At 43.0% G+C, this 16,759-nt stretch overlaps 1 protein-coding gene and 1 pseudogene across 2 annotated transcripts in view; both read left to right on the forward strand.

The window, feature by feature from the left end:
- Window positions 1-801: 801 nt before the first annotated feature.
- The window catches only part of HSPA4 (heat shock protein family A (Hsp70) member 4), a gene marked incomplete at its 5' end in the record, with an annotated part of 39,444 nt that continues 23,486 nt past the window's right edge, over window positions 802-16,759 (forward strand). The window contains 3 exons of the mRNA XM_084252443.1: window positions 802-908; window positions 13,617-13,674; window positions 16,380-16,520. Of these exons, the coding sequence (XP_084108569.1) occupies window positions 802-908; window positions 13,617-13,674; window positions 16,380-16,520 (306 nt within the window). The remainder of the gene's footprint in view (window positions 909-13,616; window positions 13,675-16,379; window positions 16,521-16,759) is intronic.
- LOC311182819 (U1 small nuclear ribonucleoprotein C-like) lies at window positions 13,949-14,407 on the forward strand (annotated as a pseudogene). Its single transcript has one exon. The product of its transcript is annotated as a U1 small nuclear ribonucleoprotein C-like (transcript).

Consider the following 16,759-nt stretch of genomic DNA (forward strand, 5'->3'; position numbering starts at 1 on the left):
GCCTCCTCTCGGCTGCAGAGGGCGCTGTCTTTGACTTTGACAGAGTCCGACCTCGGGCCTTGTTCAGGGCCGCCTTCCAATGGCGGCCATCTCGTTTTCCGTTTAACCTACCACGAAGGGAACCAGAGAGGGTCCCTTGAACTTTGGCGAGGAGCTCCCATTGGGGCGGCGAGCAAAAGATGGGGCGCAGGGGGTCCCACCACCGGAAGTTTCTTTGAGATAAAGAAACAAGGAGGAAGGAGACCAAAGCCGCTTCCTAAGTGTTTCGCCTAAAGCCGACTCCCCTATTTTCCTCAGGAAGGGGAAACGCTCCGCTGCTCTTAGCGGGAAGCCTCGGCGGCGGGTTCTGCGCGCAGTCGCAATCGGCCAGCTCGCCTCCCAACCAGCTTCGGGCGGCCATGACAGTTCCCAGGTTCCCGAGCCTGGACGTGACGTAAGCACGTCCCGGGGGCGAGATCTCAAAAGGAGCCACGGCCGGGCTGAGATCTCGCGAGGACATCCACCTCCGTCGCAGTTCTCGCGCTGCACCTTTAATCTCGTCGCAACGAGATCCTTCGAGATCTTCTCCGCCCCCGCTACCGGCGCCCCCTTTGCGGCCGCTGAGCCGGAGCCGGCCTGAGCTGAGTCCTCCGCTGCGGTTTTCCTTCCGAGGACCCGGGCGCTCGCGTGGACACCCGCGGCCCCCTACAAGCCCAGGCCCCGCGGCCCACGCGGCCTGCTCTCCGCGCGCTAGCCCCGCCGGGGTCCGTGTCCTGTCTCGCCGGCCGGACCCGGGCTCGAGCCCGAGCTGTAGCCGGCGCCATGTCGGTGGTGGGCATAGACCTGGGCTTTCAGAGCTGCTACGTCGCTGTGGCCCGCGCCGGCGGCATCGAGACCATCGCCAATGAGTACAGCGACCGCTGCACGCCGTGAGTGTGGGCCTGGCCGGCCGCGTGCACAGGGGGTGGGGAGGTGGCGCCTCCCGGCTCTGCGACCCTTGCGGCTTGGGGAACGCGGGCCGGGAGTCACCTCGGTTCCGAACCGAGGGCCCAGTGGGCGGGGGAGCCCCTCTGGGTGCCATGTGTCTACTGCCACGACCCGCCGTGTGGGGTGTGCGCCAGGGGCGAGGCTCAGCGGAGGCTGTGAGCGGATTCTCAGACCCGCGGAGGGCACGGGCAGGAGCCTGGAGGGAGGGCAGGCCTGCATGTGAGATGGATCAGGGTACTCTTCAGAGGGCAAAGACTTGACCCAGGTGGTGCTGGAGCCAACACTGACTTCTGAACTTTGCACACAGCAGGCGTTTAATAAAAGTTAGTTGAATCGATGGGTTTCTGGCGGCTGCCGGCGGCAGGTTGGTAGTGGAGCCCGAGTCCCACGTGAGTGGGGGCGGGGCGGCGCCCGGAAGAGAGGGAGCCCGAAGACCCGAGGCTGCGGCTCGGAACGGACCGTGGGATGCCGCGGACACGTTTCAGCAAAACATTTCATGCAAACGATGCCCTCTTGCTACCTCTGCAGTCACCTTGGCTTTTCATGTCGTTGCAGTATATTGAACTGCGTTGGGTGATTTTGTGCTATCGTTTGTGCACATCCATTCCTTACCAGGGTTCCACTTTCACTGTAATACCTTCCAACCTGGGTGTTGGCCGCAATTGTTAATGAATGACTCAGGAACTCACTTGACTTCCTATAGTAAGTTAATGGTACCGGTATAGGCACAGCTCTAAAAAAGCATGACTCAACCAGGGCCTTTCCTTGGTTAGAGTGTACTTTTTGAATATCTGGAGATACCTTTTCATCCATTGTCTTGCTCTTGGAAAACAGGTTTTAAGTTTTCTGTTATTTGCGTGGCTGTTGGTGTGGCTGTTGGAGGACTTAAGATTTATCGCCCATTTTCATTGTGAACTTCTGTCAAGATGCTTTCAGCCAGCTAGCCAAATTAGAGTGCTATGAGCCTGATCTTTGCTATCTCTAAAGCTTACAACCTTTCCCTTCATCTTGTCAAATTCTGCTCATTACTTCAGACCCAGTTCCGGTGCTTCCCCTGAGCCCAAAGCTGTAATTTCTTAAACCTGTTTTCGATTTTGTTTGAAGCTTTCAGTCTCTCTCTTTTTTTATTATTATTTTTATTTATTTATTTTTTTAATAGAGGCATGTTTTAGTTATTTATTTGTTTGTTTGTTTGTTTGTTTTTGCACTGGGTACAGTCAGAAGCGCGGGAGGGTGAGAGAATTCACCAGAGCCAGAGCGGGGAGCAGAGCAGGCAGAAGGACCGAAGTACACTGCTGAGGGGAGCAGTGGGCGGCAGGAGAGGTCTGCGCGCCATGTGGGACCCTCCTCTGGTGGCCGGGGAGCAGCCGGGGATCGAACCGGCGCCGCAGAGGCCGAGGGCAGCTTTGCAACCCAGTGCTCAACCGCTGCGCCACCGGGGAGGCCCTCAGTCTCTTTTTTGAGATTAAACGCACATGCTGTACAGTTTTAAGCACTGAAGTTTTTAAGTATTTAAGCGTAAATTTTATTTAGATATTGTTTTCTTTTTGGATCCTAGCTACCTTCATCTGTAAGAATAGTGTTACTTAAGGAATTTATTTTGAAATATTTATTTTATTTATGCGTACAAGAACTGGGTGTAGCCCAGAAGTTGGTGGGGGGGAGAGGATTCACCAGAGACAGAGTGGGGAACAGAACAGGCGGATCTACTGAAATACACTGCTGAGGGGAGCAGCAGGCGAGACAGGAGAGGTCTGCCGTGCCATGTGGGTCAGCTCCCTGGCCGGGGATTGAACTCGTGCTGCAGTGGCTGGTGATAGCTTGATAGTGCTGAGACTTAACCCCTTGGGCCACCAGGGAGGCCCTTTTTAAGGAATTTTAAAAGGTTGGAGTACCATGCTGAGCATGTAACTTGGTCTTTTTCTGCCTTGAATTGAAAATACTTTAGCTCCAAAGAGGAGAGAACCAAATATTGAATGACCAGTGTTCCTGTCCTATTACTTATTTTTTAAAAAAGATTTATTTTTGGGCCTCCCCGGTGGCGCAGCGGGTTGAGCACCATGCTGCGAAGCTGTCCACAGCCTTTGCAGCACGGGTTCAATTCCTGGCTGGCCAGGGAGATAACCCACATGGTGCCCTCAGCAGTGCCCTCTGTCTGTCTGTTCTTCTCCCAGCTCTGTCTCTGGTGAATCCTATCATTCCCCACCCCGCCCCCCACTTCTGGTCTACACCCAGTTCTTGTATAAATAAATAAATCTTAAAAAAAAAATTTATTTTGGGCCTCCCCTGGTGGCGCAGCGGTTGAGCGCTGGGCTGCAAGGCTGCTCGCAGCCTCTGCAGCGCCGCTTCATTCCCCAGCCGCTGGTGAGGGTCCCACCCCCAAAAAAAAAAAAAAGATTTATATATATGTATATATATATATATATGCATACAAATACTGGGGTATAGGCCAGAGGTGTTGGGGGTGGTGGTGAGAAGATTCACCAGAGAGAGTGGGGAGCAGAACAGGTGGACCCACTGAAATACACTGCTGAGGGGAACAGTGGGCAAGACAGGAGAGGTCTGCTGTGCCACCTGGGTTAGCTCCCTGGCCGGGGATGGAACTCATACTGCAATGACTAGTGATATTTTGATAGTGCTGAGACTTTAACCCCAGTGCTACCAGGGTGGTCTTGTCCTATCTTTTAGACCATTATGCTTCTATAACATATTTCTTTTAGGCAAAGAGCAGCAACAACATTTTCACTGTGAATTTCATTATTTGCAACTGAGTTGTTTCTGAAAATAATTTTCTCAAATTAAAGTTCAATTTGCCTCAAAGAGGAAGTGATGGATAACCAGCTACATGATGTAACTGTGACAAGAAAATACTACTTAAATACTTTAAATGATTTCTTCTATTTTTCCTCTATAGTTTCTATTGTATACTCCTCAAGAACTTAAAGAAGTGCTGTACATTCAAGTAACTCTGGTACTAGGATTTTGATTAACTTAGATTTTCTGTGTTGGAGTTGTGGCTAAGTAGAACATAGGTGTGGAAAAATTGATTTTTTTTTTTTTTATGGTAGTGGTTCTGGGAGAATAAATTTAGATTTCAGGTACATATAGATTGTGTGATCTATGTTTTAGTGTGAGAGTGGAAATGAAGTATAGGTTCTCATGGGTTGGATAAGAACTAGAAAGTTGGAAGTACCTAATTTAAAATTGTGTAACAGACTTTGGATTCACTTTTTGTGGAGCCTGTTGAGACACCCTGGCCTTTTCCCTAAATTTAGCCTGCCTTCATTTTAGCAGGTAATTGACTGCTTCCAATATATCAGTTTTGAACTAAGCACTGGAGGTACTCTGATGAACAAATAAACAAGGTCATGCTTCATGGACATGACTAGTAGAAAAAATCAGATGCCTAACAAAAATATTTAATTATTGGATGTGAAAAAGGCCAAGTTGGGAAAGTGCTGAATATGGGGGAACCTAACTTAAATTCGTTGTGGGGTGGAGATGGTAGCTACTGTCGAAGAAGTGCCATTTAATTTGGTACCTGGAGGCTGACTAGTAGTGTACTAGGCCCCTGGTGAATCTCAGGAGGAGCTGGTGGAGGGAGAAGGAATAGTAGCAAATGAGGAAGACCTGGAGGCAAGAGACCTTGGCACACTTGGCGGACTGAGAGGGCCATAGCTAATCTTGAGTCTCTTAATAGTATGAAATTAGTCTGGACAGGAGTTAGGCAGAGTGGACTAGAGTATAGTCAGGGTTTTGTAAATTAAGAATTTTTATCTAGGTATGGTGGTTAAGGATGTTTACCTTTGTGCAGTAGGTAGTGATCCACTTTATATTTTAAAATGAGATTGCCTTTTTTGTGGAGAATGGCGTTACTTGAGAAGGACTAGAGAAGTAGGGTTATATACTAAAGAGGTTATTGAAATATTCAGCCTCTGTGGGAGTTGCTGTTGCCTTGCCCTAGTCTGGTGGCGTGGGAGAGAAGTGTGTGGGTGGCTTTTAGATTAATTCTGGAGCTTTAAATTACGACTGTGTGTTGACAATTTTTGAACATAGACTTTGGTTGGAATAAGATGGATAGTCTATATTTAGTTGGATCGTTAACAGAGAAGGTGCAGCTTTAAAGCTTCTTTGGCTTAAAAAATGCTATTCACCAGATGAATACAAGAGGTGAACTTTATCTCAATGAACGTAATTTGGGGGGAAAATGCTATTGGACTGCTAAACATTGCAAAAGTTAACTAGGCCATGCTTTCCAAAAGGAACAAATTATAGGTAGAATTTAGTTACTTCTGAAAATAATTTTGTGTATGAATTGTTTATATTATCATTTTCATGGCCTTCCTAATAAGCCAGTGTATTAGGAATCTGAAGAGATGACATTGTCTATTAATTAAACTGCCCTCACAAGAGCAGAAGCTGGAAGTATGTGTAGTTTCTGGTTTGCTGGAAGATTAACATCTGATACCTTGTGCAAAAAAAAAAAGAAAAAGATTCTTCTATGAAGTGTCTTTATATGTGTAGCTCTAAGGAGAGCAGGAGGATGAGTTGGATCTTTTGGATTCAAAGTAAAGTTGGTTTGTCTGCTAAAACTTCAGCTTCAGACTGCTTACACTGTTCCCCCTGATATGTCTGATTGCAGAAATTGTGAAAAGTTTTCTTCTTAAGTACTAACATTCAACCTTGTATTGAAAATTGGTACAGGGCCTCCCTAGTGGCGTAGCAAGTTGAGCACTAGGCTGTGAAGCTGTCCACAGCCTCTGCAGTGAAGTTTGATTCCTGGCCGGCCAGGGAGATACCCACATGGCGTGGCAGACCTCGCCTGTCTTGCCCACTATTCCCTTCAGCAGTGTATTTCGGGCATTCTGCCTGTTCTGCTCTCCCCTCTCTCTGGTGAATTCTCTCACCCTCCTGCACCTCTGACCTGTACCCCAGTTCTTGTATAAGTAAATCTTAAAAAATTAAAACTTGGTAGAAATAATTTTTTTTTAAGATTTATTTTTATTCATTTATGTATACAAGAACTGGGTGGGATGGCGGGGGGGTGAAAGGATTCACCAGAGACTGAGTGGGAAGCTGAACAGACGGATCTACTGAAATACACTGCTGAGGGGAGCAGTGGGCAAGACAGGAGAGGTCTGCTCTGCCATATGGGTCAGCTCCCTGCCTGAGGATCAAACCCATGAGGTAGTGGCTGGCTATAACTTGGTAGTGCTGAGACTTTAACCCCTGTGCTATCAGGGAGGGCCTGGTAGAAATAATCTTAAGGGAATATCATGTCAAATTCTAAATTGGGTTTCTTAAATTGAAATTTTTGTTTGATTTAATAAAATATTTGTTTGCTGTAACAATAAAAATACTAAAGTGCAAAAATAAGGTTGTTTCTTCCCTCTTACTATTTGCTGTTTGTTCTATATCTTAGCATAACTTCCCCTAGACTTCTACAACTGTGGGGAGTTTACATAACATAGGGTGGTGTGTGTGTTTAAGCTAATAGAATCATACTGTGTATTGTAACTGTTATTTGACCTACATTTTAGACATCTCCTTAAATATGTAATATTCCATATTATGACTGAAACATTTTCTTCAGATGCAGGTTATTTCTAACTTTTGCTATTGTAAATTGTTCAACAAGTAGTCTTTTTTTTTTTAATTAATTTATTTTATACAAGAATTGGTGTACAGGTCAGAGATGCGGGGGGTAAGAGGACCCACGAGAGACGGAGCGGGGAACAGAACAGACAGACGGACCCAAGGAAGTACACTGCTGAGGGGAGCAGCGGGCGAGGCAGGAGAGGTCTGTCCTGTCATAGGGGTTTCTCCCTGGCCGGTTGGGAATTGAACTCATGCTTCAGTGACTCTGGATCGCTTCATAGGTTGTGACTTAACCCCTGCGCCACCAAGGAGGCCCTCAACAAGTAGTCTTTTCTATTTTTGTTTACTGGTATTTTTTGTTGTTAGGTAGATTTCCAGATGTGATAGTGCTAGGGCAAAGGTTATGCATGCTTTGATTTCTAGTACTTATTGCTAGCTTATTTTACAAAAATTTAAGGGATTAATTTTTATTAGGAACAGAAGTGATTTATCTACTTCACCGAAACTTGTGAGGATTATAATGAGTTAAAACTATGAACTCTGTAGAATTATTCCTGGCATGTAGTAAATACTTCTTAGTGCCCAAATATTTTCTACCACTGCTATTAATACTTTTGGTATGTAATGCTTTATTAATGGATTAGATATTGGGACAGTAAAATAAAATCAATAGAAGTTTGTTTTTATGACTTATCAAATATGTAGTTTTTATTGTAATGTGTAAGTTTTAGTTAACTCAGGAATTTGCTGTGCTTTAGGAACTCCATATGTCATAAGAATGAGTTTTTTGGTCTTTTTGATAGCAACTTTGTAGGATACTTGATAGTTTGGGGGTAAGGCTGTAACCAGAGGATACTTTTATTTTAATCTTTTAAAAAAATTTTATTTATACAAGAACCGGGGTACAGGCCAGATGCGTGGGAGGGTGAGAGAACTCACCAGAGCCAGAGTGGAGAGTAGAACAGGCAGAGTGACGAAGTACACTGCTGAGGGGAGCAGCTGGTGGCAGGAGAGGTCTGCGCGCCATGTGGGACCCTCGCCTGGCGGCCAGGGATCAAACCGGCGCTGCAGAGGCCGTGGGCAGCTTGGCAACCCAGCGCTTAACCGCTGCGCCACCAGGGAGGCCCAAAGCTCATTTTCTTAAGAAGAAGATGAATTAGAGTTGCAGGGGTCCTAATATTCTGAGAGTACTTATGTACACATTTAAAAACATGAAACTAACTTTTAGATATTGGTGCCCATTGCTGCTGTTCATATCCTACTAGAAAGTGTCTGAGTATTTGGTATTACGCTAGAAAGGGAGGAGAATATTACTCTCTGGTTTAAAAAGATTATTTCTAGGATTTAGAAATTGGAACACAGGAATCTTTATTTGAATGAACTTCTTTTTTTTTTTTTTTATAGAGGCATGTTTTCTTTCTTTCTTTCTTTATTTGTTTGTTTTTTTTGTTTATACAAGCACTGGGTACAGTCAGAAGCGCGGGAGGGTGAGAGAATTCACCAGAGCCAGAGCGGGGAGCAGAGCAGGCAGAAGGACCGAAGTACACTGCTGAGGGGAGCAGCGGGCGGCAGGAGAGGTCTGCGCGCCATGTGGGACCCTCCTCCGGTGGCCGGGGAGCAGCCGGGGATCGAACCGGCGCCACAGAGGCCGCGGGCAGCTTCGCAACCCAGCGCTCAACCGCTGCGCCACCGGGGAGGCCCATTGAATGAACTTCTTGTAATGTCAAATTGTAATTTGTAAATGGACAAAAAATGTCAGTCAAGCAGCAAGTGTCTGAGTACTTACATTTTTACCAGCATTCACTTGGAATATTCAGTAAGTAGAAGGTAGAGATTCATCAGTATGTTTATGGACAAAATTATTAAACACATGTAATATACTCAGTTCAGAGGAGAGATTATATCAGTGGGGAATGGAGTAATGAGGAAATGCTGGAGTGTGACAAGCAAATAGGATTTGAATAGGAAAGGACTGGGACAGTCTGAGGGAAGGTATAGAAGTAGGAATAAATGCAGGTTTTGGTAGGCATTACAAAGATGTGCATATGAATTGTCTGATAGTCTTGATTTTGAATCCTGAATTCTAGTATTTATTACATTTTTGGGCATATTAGTCAGTTCTTCATTTAAAAACTTAGGTCAGGGCCTCCCTGGTGGAGCAAGGGGTTAAGATGCAACCTATGAAGATATCTGCAGCCACTGCAGCATGAGTTTGATCCTCAGTCAGGATGGCTGAGGCACATGGCACAACAGACCTATCCTGACTTGCCCACTGCTCCCCTCAGCAGTATATTTCAGTAGATCTGCCTCTTCTGTTTCCCACTCTGTCTCTGGTGAATCCTCTTACCACCCCCACCCCAATACCTCTGGCCTGTACTCTGGTTCTTGTATGCATAAATAAATAAATCTTTAAAAACAAAACAAAACAAAACCTTGGGTCAGTAAAATAGTCCTTTTCTCAGTGTATTTGGGACTCAATATGGAATGTTAGCACATTGCCTGTTATATGAAATTTCAGTGATTAAAGCTGTGGTATAGGGAGCTTGACTTACTTGACTGAAATACAGGTTTTTTTCCTATAGAGATTGGATAGAGTGTGCAAATTTTGGGAGTTCATGCAGAGTGAGAAGCAGTACATACGCTTCTTTTAAATATCTTGTTTTGCTTATTCCATGTCAGAACCCATAATTCAGCCACTGAGTTTCTGTTGAGGATAAACAAACTGAATGGGATTTGTAGCTTCTGCTTATTTTAGGATTTAGTATTTTTGGAGCAGTTACCTAATGGCTGCCTATGGAGTGGATGGATGTGGAACTACAGATAATTTTTATCTTCTTTATATTTTTCTGTTTTCTAATTTTCTAGAAGGAGCTTACATTAGAAAACACTGAGCTAGGGTCCTAATAGTCAACTTCATCTTTCTGGACTTCCTTCACATTTAAGTAATAGGTTTCTTTGTGTAAACTTTTAGTTCACACAAAAGACAATCTTAACTCTGTATACCCCATGTAGGCCTTTTAGCCTAAGCCAAACGATTGACAAACGTATGTCTTTCTAAAACCCCCCAGATTTGAATTTCTAATGTGTATCTCACTGATGCTTCAGTCCCAATTGAGTCAACATTTTATCGTTCATTATTGTTCCTGCAGCCTTATTTTCAAACCTTCATCTCAATTACGAACTCTTTTTTTTAAAAAGATTTATTTATTTATTTATACATGCACTGGGTACAGTCAGAAGCACCAGAGCCAGAGCAGAGAGCGGAGACCAGAACAGGCAGAATGAAGTACACTGCTGAGGGGAGCAGCTGGTGGCAGGAGAGGTCTGCGCGCCATGTGGGACCCTCACCGGGCGGCCAGGGATCGAACTGGTGCTGCAGAGGCTGCGGGCAGCTTCGCAGCCCAGCGCTCAACCGCTGCGCCACCGGGGAGGCCCTCAATTACTAACTTTAAAGAATAAAAAATATTTATATTCCCAGCATCCCTGTTGCCATATTACAGGAAATCATCACTGTAATGTCTATATAGTTTTTACATTCTAAAAAAACATTCTTAATAAATAGCCACCTTTTGTAGTATAGAGAGAATTCTTAAACTGTTTGCACCTTGCCATCAGTTTGATTGATTTAAACACAAGTGCAGAAGAGCTCAGCCTCTCGAATCAGTATGGGTCTGTCCAAATCCTTCTGTTTTTCTAGTTGTGTCACCTCTCTCTGGCTTAGCCTCTCTGAAATTCAATTTGCTCATCTCTAAACTAAGGAAAATTACAGCACCTACCTCATAGCTGGTATAAAGATGTAATTTATTGATAGACTTCAAAGGGTTTGTGTCAGAGACTGACACATCATGAATAATATCATATTAGCTATTACCACTCCATTGAGGCCCTGGTCTGAGTTTCATACAAAAATGTACTGACCAGTAATGCTATGTAAGTTCTGCTTCAGCTTCTCAAATTCTCTCTAAAATCTAGTCAACCATCTTTAAAGTCATCTACTTATGAAGAATTAAAACTACTTTCATTAAAAAAATGACAGTTGAGGGGCTCCCTTGTGGTGCAGGGATTAAAGACACAGTGCTGTTGGGCTGTTACTGGCCATTGTCTCATGAGTTCGATCCCCAGCCAGGAGGTGACCCATATGGCGCAGCAGACCTTTCCTGCCTCACCTGCTGCTCCCCTCAGCAGTGTATTTCAGTAGATTTGCCTGTTCTGCTCCCCTTTCTGTCTCTGGTGAATCCTCTCACTCCCTCCACACCCTTGGCCTACATCCCAGTTCTTGTATGCATAAATAAATAAATCTTTAAAAAAGGCAATTGAATGGTAGTCATTACATCAGCTGGCACAACTTGAAAGCAGTTTCTTGAAAGGTGGGGGGAAGTATGAGCTGTGATAGGTGAGACATTTAAATGGTACTTAGGATTTTTTTTTAGAATTTTTTAATTTTATTGAAAATACTTATAGAAAGGTTGAGCTTGACAGGTATGCTTCTTTGTTTTTAAATAAAGATTTATTTTTATTTATGCTTGCAAGAACTGGGGTTTAGGCCAGAAGGGTGTGTGTGGGGTGGGGTTGAGAGCATTCACTAGAGAGAGAGTTGGGGGCAGAACAGGCGGATCTACTGAAATCCACTGCTGAGGGGAGCAGTGGGAGAGACAGGAGAGGTCTGCTGTGCCTTATGGGTTAGCTCCCTGGCTGGGGGTTGAACTCAGCACTGACTTTATCCCTTGCGCCATCAGGGAGGCCCGACACATATGATTCTTGATGGGATAATCTCAGCAACATTTTAGGTCCACAGAGCTGAAGATTCGGAGGAAATCTTCTGAAATCCCAGGTTGTGCCATTCTAATACAGGGCACAGCTACCTGCAGTGCTCTAGGAGATTGGGTCATGGGAGTGCTTAACTATTGTTTGGAAAGGGCCCCTGAGGCACATAGAGACCCAGCATTCTGCCAGTAGCATTGGCTTTCCAAGTTTATTTAAGTAATGTGAGCCTACTCAGTTAATTGGTCATCTAATGTAGTCAGACTTGAACCAAGGCAATATTCCTTTTTTATAATATTCAGAAGGGCAGGTTTATTATAAAACGGGAAGTCAAGGATGTCCATACAGACACAAGTAGGCAGTAAGAGCTATCCCTGAAAAAGACAGTCTTGTTAAGAGTTTTGGGAGCAGAGCTTCCATTGCTGCTTTACAAAGGGAGAAGGTTGGTGAAGAGAAACACCTCCATAGTCGCAGGTCAGCAGGAGAGCTTCTGTCCAGTCTTTCATTCTTATTCATGCTGTTATATTGGAATAGCTAGAGTGACCAGGGAGGATAGAGAGGTTAAAAGCTAGAGTGTAAAGTGTGGAGAAACGATTCCTCTACTGTAAGTTGGGGATGAGTTAGGGTGCTTATGAGGATTAAATGAGATAGCATACTTAAGCAGTTTACACAGTCATTATTAAAGTAGGAGGAAGAGAAGACTTTATTGGCTTGAGGGAGAAATGGACTCTGGGAAGAACTTTGTCTTTTAGGGTTTCTTCAGTGATGTGACTGAATTTAATCTTATTTTATTAATTTATTTTTAAAGATTTATTTATGTACCCCAAGAGCTGGGGTATAGGCCAGAGATGCGGGAGGTGAGAGGATTCACCAGAGTGGGGAACAGAACAGGCATACTGACTGAAAGACACTGCTGAGGGGAGCAGCGGGCGAGACAAGAGGGGTCTGCCTCACTGAGTGGGTAACTCCCTGGCTGGGGATCGAACTCATGCTACAGAGGCTGCGGATTGCTTCATAGTGTGTTGCTTAACCCCTTGCGCCACCAGAGAGGCCCTGATCTTATTATTATTTTTTTTTTCCTGATCTTATTTTAATGAAAGTAGCTACTAGAAAGTGAGGTGACAAGTATGTGAGAGTAAAGGGAACGGGCAGGGTTCTACAGGGATTAATTAGAATAAAAGCTGGGGAGACATAGGTGTCAATAGCAAAGGCCTCAACTATAATATAGCTTACTTTCTAAACTTCAGGAGTATTTTAAAGTAGTTATACCTTTAAACAGGTTTCAGTTTTGTTTTCTAAAATAAGCAAGTAGATCAAACTGGCAGGTATGTATTGGTGATTTGGAAGAAAGTGTTGAGAGGTGGGGATGAAGTTCTTGTCAGAAATTCTAAGTTCAGGAAGGGAGTTCTAAAAGGAATTACTTAATTTCTTACAATAGGGCAAGAGTTTTCGGAGTTTGTAGACTTGTCTTGCAGTCAGGAGTTGCTTTAAAAACATTTCATTGATTTGAGGATACATTATTTTATATGGGGATTTTGAACACTAGGAATTTTCGAGGACGGTGGAGACTGGCTAGTTCATCTTTTTGTAGTATTCTAATCAGATGGTCATCACATTAACCTTGGACTTCAACAACTAAATGACAGGACTCCCTACATTCTAAGAGGCTGTACACATGCTGTGGACAGTTTAACTCAATGGAAAACTCAACTCATACCAGATACTGTGGGCTATAAAATATGAGGTTTTTTTTTTCTTAAAGATTTATTTATTTATTTATATAAGCACTGGGTATAGTCAGAGGTGTGGGAGGGTGAGAGAATTCACCAGGGCGGAGAGCAGAACAGGTAGAGTGACGAAGTACACTGCTGAGGGGAGCAGTGGGCGGCAGGCGAGGTCTGCGCACCATGTGGGACCCTCACCCGGTGGCCGGGGATCAAACCAGCGCTGCAGAGACTGCGGGCAGCTTCGCAACCCAGCGCTCAACTGCTGTGCCACGGGGGAGGCCCTAAAATATGAGTTTTTTAACTAGGACTCAGAAATCTTGCTTGCTGTGGTTTTGGTTGTAACATTGCAATAAAGATAGATGCTTTAAAATAAATTTTGTTTTTAAAATAAGTTTAAGGGGATTCAATGGACTATGGTAGAGGGTTATTCTAATGTGGTAACATACATCTGAAGAGGTGTGAACCTGTACCTGCAAATCAGATACAGTCTTGTAAACCATTGTTACCTCAATAAAAAATAAAAAAAAATAAATTTGATGCTTAAATGTTTGTTTTGTCTTCTAGGGCTTGCATTTCTTTTGGTCCTAAGAATCGTTCAATTGGAGCAGCAGCTAAAAGCCAGGTAGCATTTTGTTTTTTTCCTAAAATGATTATTTCTCAGGTTTATTTCTATTCCATTCAGCAACTGTTTGAGTGCCGATTATGGCAAGCCCTGGGTGTACAGCTGAGAGATCTGATCCTTAATCATGCGTTTGAGTAACAAAGAACTTAAATAATATAATCTGTTTGAATCAGACTACTAGGATATATTTTACCTAGCAAGATACTATTTAAACAAGATGATATTTACTTGTTCTGGTTGACTCCCCGGGGTGGCCAGCAGCCTGCAGAGCAACATGCCCAAGTTTTATTGTGACTAATGCAGTACATACCTCACCCATGACTCCATCTGTGAGAAAGATGTCCTGCAGCGGTAGGAAACACAAAGAGAACATAAAAGACTACTGTCAGAAATGGATGGAAGAGCATGCTCATTGACAAAACAATTGTAGCATTTCAACAAGGAAAGATTCCTCCTACTCCATTTTCTGCTCTTCTTCCTGTGGGGGCCAGTGATTCCATCTTCTCCCAGTCTGCTGGGTCCTCCACACTCATATGATGCCAGCACCCCTATGGGGCTCCCACTCATGATGCCAGTGATGGGCCCTCTTTCTCCTGGGATGATGCCAGTAGGACCTGCTCCTGGAATGAATTGACATTTATGGGAGGCCATATAGCATTGATGCCTAGACACCCTGATGATGATACCTCTTGCCCGACCCATGATGGTGCCCACCTGGCCAGGAGTGACTTGACCAGACAGAGAAGGAGAGGAGAGAACTTTTTCTGTCAGTTTCTGTCAGTTCTGTTGTTCTGCTTCGCCAATACTAGATAATGGTGCTGTGACTCTGGGAGTTTTCTAACAGTGTGGCAGAGAATACTTGCTCCCCCTTCCTATCAGAGAGGGAATAGTTTTGGAGGGGACTAAGTAAGATTAAAAAGAAGAAAATGCTAAGTTCATTTGTATCATGAAATGTGAAATAAAATGGTCAACCCTTTCATTTGGGAAAAAACAACACAAAACTTGTTCCTTGATATTTTAAATGCTCCTTAAAGTCTGTCTTTTGACCTTGTGCTCATACTTAGAATCAATACTGTCTCTAGATTTGATCTTGGTAATCAGTTTATAAAGTCATTATTAAAGTAGGAGGAAGAGAAGACTTTCCTGGCTTAAGAGAGAAATGGTCTTTGGGAAGAACTTTGTCTTTTAGAATTTCTTCAGTGGTGTGTCTGAATTTGATGTTATTTTAACTTGAGAGAAAGTGACTACTAGAAAGTGTGCTTAAGGAATGAAGTACAGAAAGGAATGCAGCACATAAACTGGTCACTAGTTTATTTGCAAGTCAGAAACCTGGCATGTTTGCTGGTTTCTGAGTGACCAGAATATCAGAACCTCAGCAGTTCTTTTACCTTGAGTGTAAAATGAAGGACTTGGCATAGTTAATCTTTTTAAGGTTCAGCCTGGAGCGACATGTCGAATGAATAACTCTCTTTCTAGGTGGAGCAAGGTCTAAAACTTACAAGCCTAGAAAATGATGGTTGGCTAACTGATTTTTACTAAATTGGGTGTTTTGTAATCTCATTTTCAATAAGCTCAAGATATTTTAGGAAGCAGTAGATAGCAAGTATAGAACTATTGCGAAATAGCTTTCCTTTAAAGCTCTTATAAATTCTTCCTGATTTTAAACTTTTTCGTTGTGAATAGTTACTGTATTAAACTGACTGCCTGGTTCTAGTTGATGTAGCTATAGTGATACTGAGTTTCTTCTTGGCAGCCTTACTTTGGAGGCCTTATTGTTTCACAAAAGGACTTTTGTGCGGACCTTTTGACATAGCTTATGCAGAGGCGCTCAGCAGTTTTTCCTGTAGAGGCTTGTTATACTTCACTCTTGTGTTTGGAAAGAGGAGCCTATAAATTTTAAACATGTTTATTCTTGAGTTTTTTCATGTGTTTGCTAACTTTAAAATATATGTATATATTAGTTTATTCTAGAGAAATTAGAAAATACAGAAATCAAAGTTACCCATACTACCATTATCTAAAATCCACTGCTAGTTTCTTAATATATAACCTTTGTATTGTTTTCAAGCATATAAATCTTCTTGTTTCCCCCAAGAAAAAGAAAATGAGATCATGCCATTAATATATACCTCCTGTATCCAACATCCCAAAACAGTCTCACTCACTGAATGGATATGTCACAATTTATTTATCCCTTTCCCTAGTACTGATGGAGCAGACTATTTCCAGTCTGCTATTGGCATAAATACTACTCTGTCGGTATCTTTTTGCGTTCATCTTTGTGTTCTTAGTGTCTTTTTTTTTTTTTTTTTTTTGGTCTGTGTATTTCACTAGAGTTTCTGAATTGACAAACTGAGTAATTTTTTTAAAGTAAAAACTCATTTTCTATATATGTTAAAAGTTTAAGAAAATAACTTTAATAATTGTAATGAATAATCTGTATTCTTGAAGAAGCAGAACAAGCTGGACTCTGGTTCCAGTTCCTGCTTCTTTGTGACCTGTTCAGACCTCTTACTCCTCATTGCACATGCAAGCAGGAATGATTCTGGCTAAGTTTAGTGCTGAAGAAAACTACTTCAGAAGGAAACTTTTAACTGAGGGTTAAAATGATGCAAATTTAATCTGAGGTGTTTGAATTTTTTTTTTCTTTAATGTTGTGCAGTTTTAATTTTTTCATTCCTTAACTCTCATATTCTTTCTCTTAGATAATTTCCAATGCAAAGAACACAGTCCAGGGATTTAAAAGATTCCATGGCCGGGCATTCTCTGATCCATTTGTGGAGGCAGAAAAATCCAGCCTTGCATATGATATTGTACAGTTGCCCACTGGATTGACCGGAATAAAGGTAAGGTTCTCAAGATAAGCCTTGTGATTAAAATACAGCATTTTGCTTTTTCAGGTTAAAGTATATCAGTACCATCCTGATTTCAAGTTATGAAAATGCTTACAAATACTTGGGAAAAACCTTTGCTAGTTAAAAAACATTGGTCATTTTGGGGAGTGCGCTGGATTTTGAGTGGAACCATAAGTGGCACTGTTAATGTGAATTGAATGCATGGGTAGTGGTGGTTTGAGGTTAACATT

This window comes from Talpa europaea (genome assembly GCF_964194135.1).
Source record: "Talpa europaea genome assembly, chromosome: 13".
Taxonomy (NCBI): domain Eukaryota; kingdom Metazoa; phylum Chordata; class Mammalia; order Eulipotyphla; family Talpidae; genus Talpa; species Talpa europaea.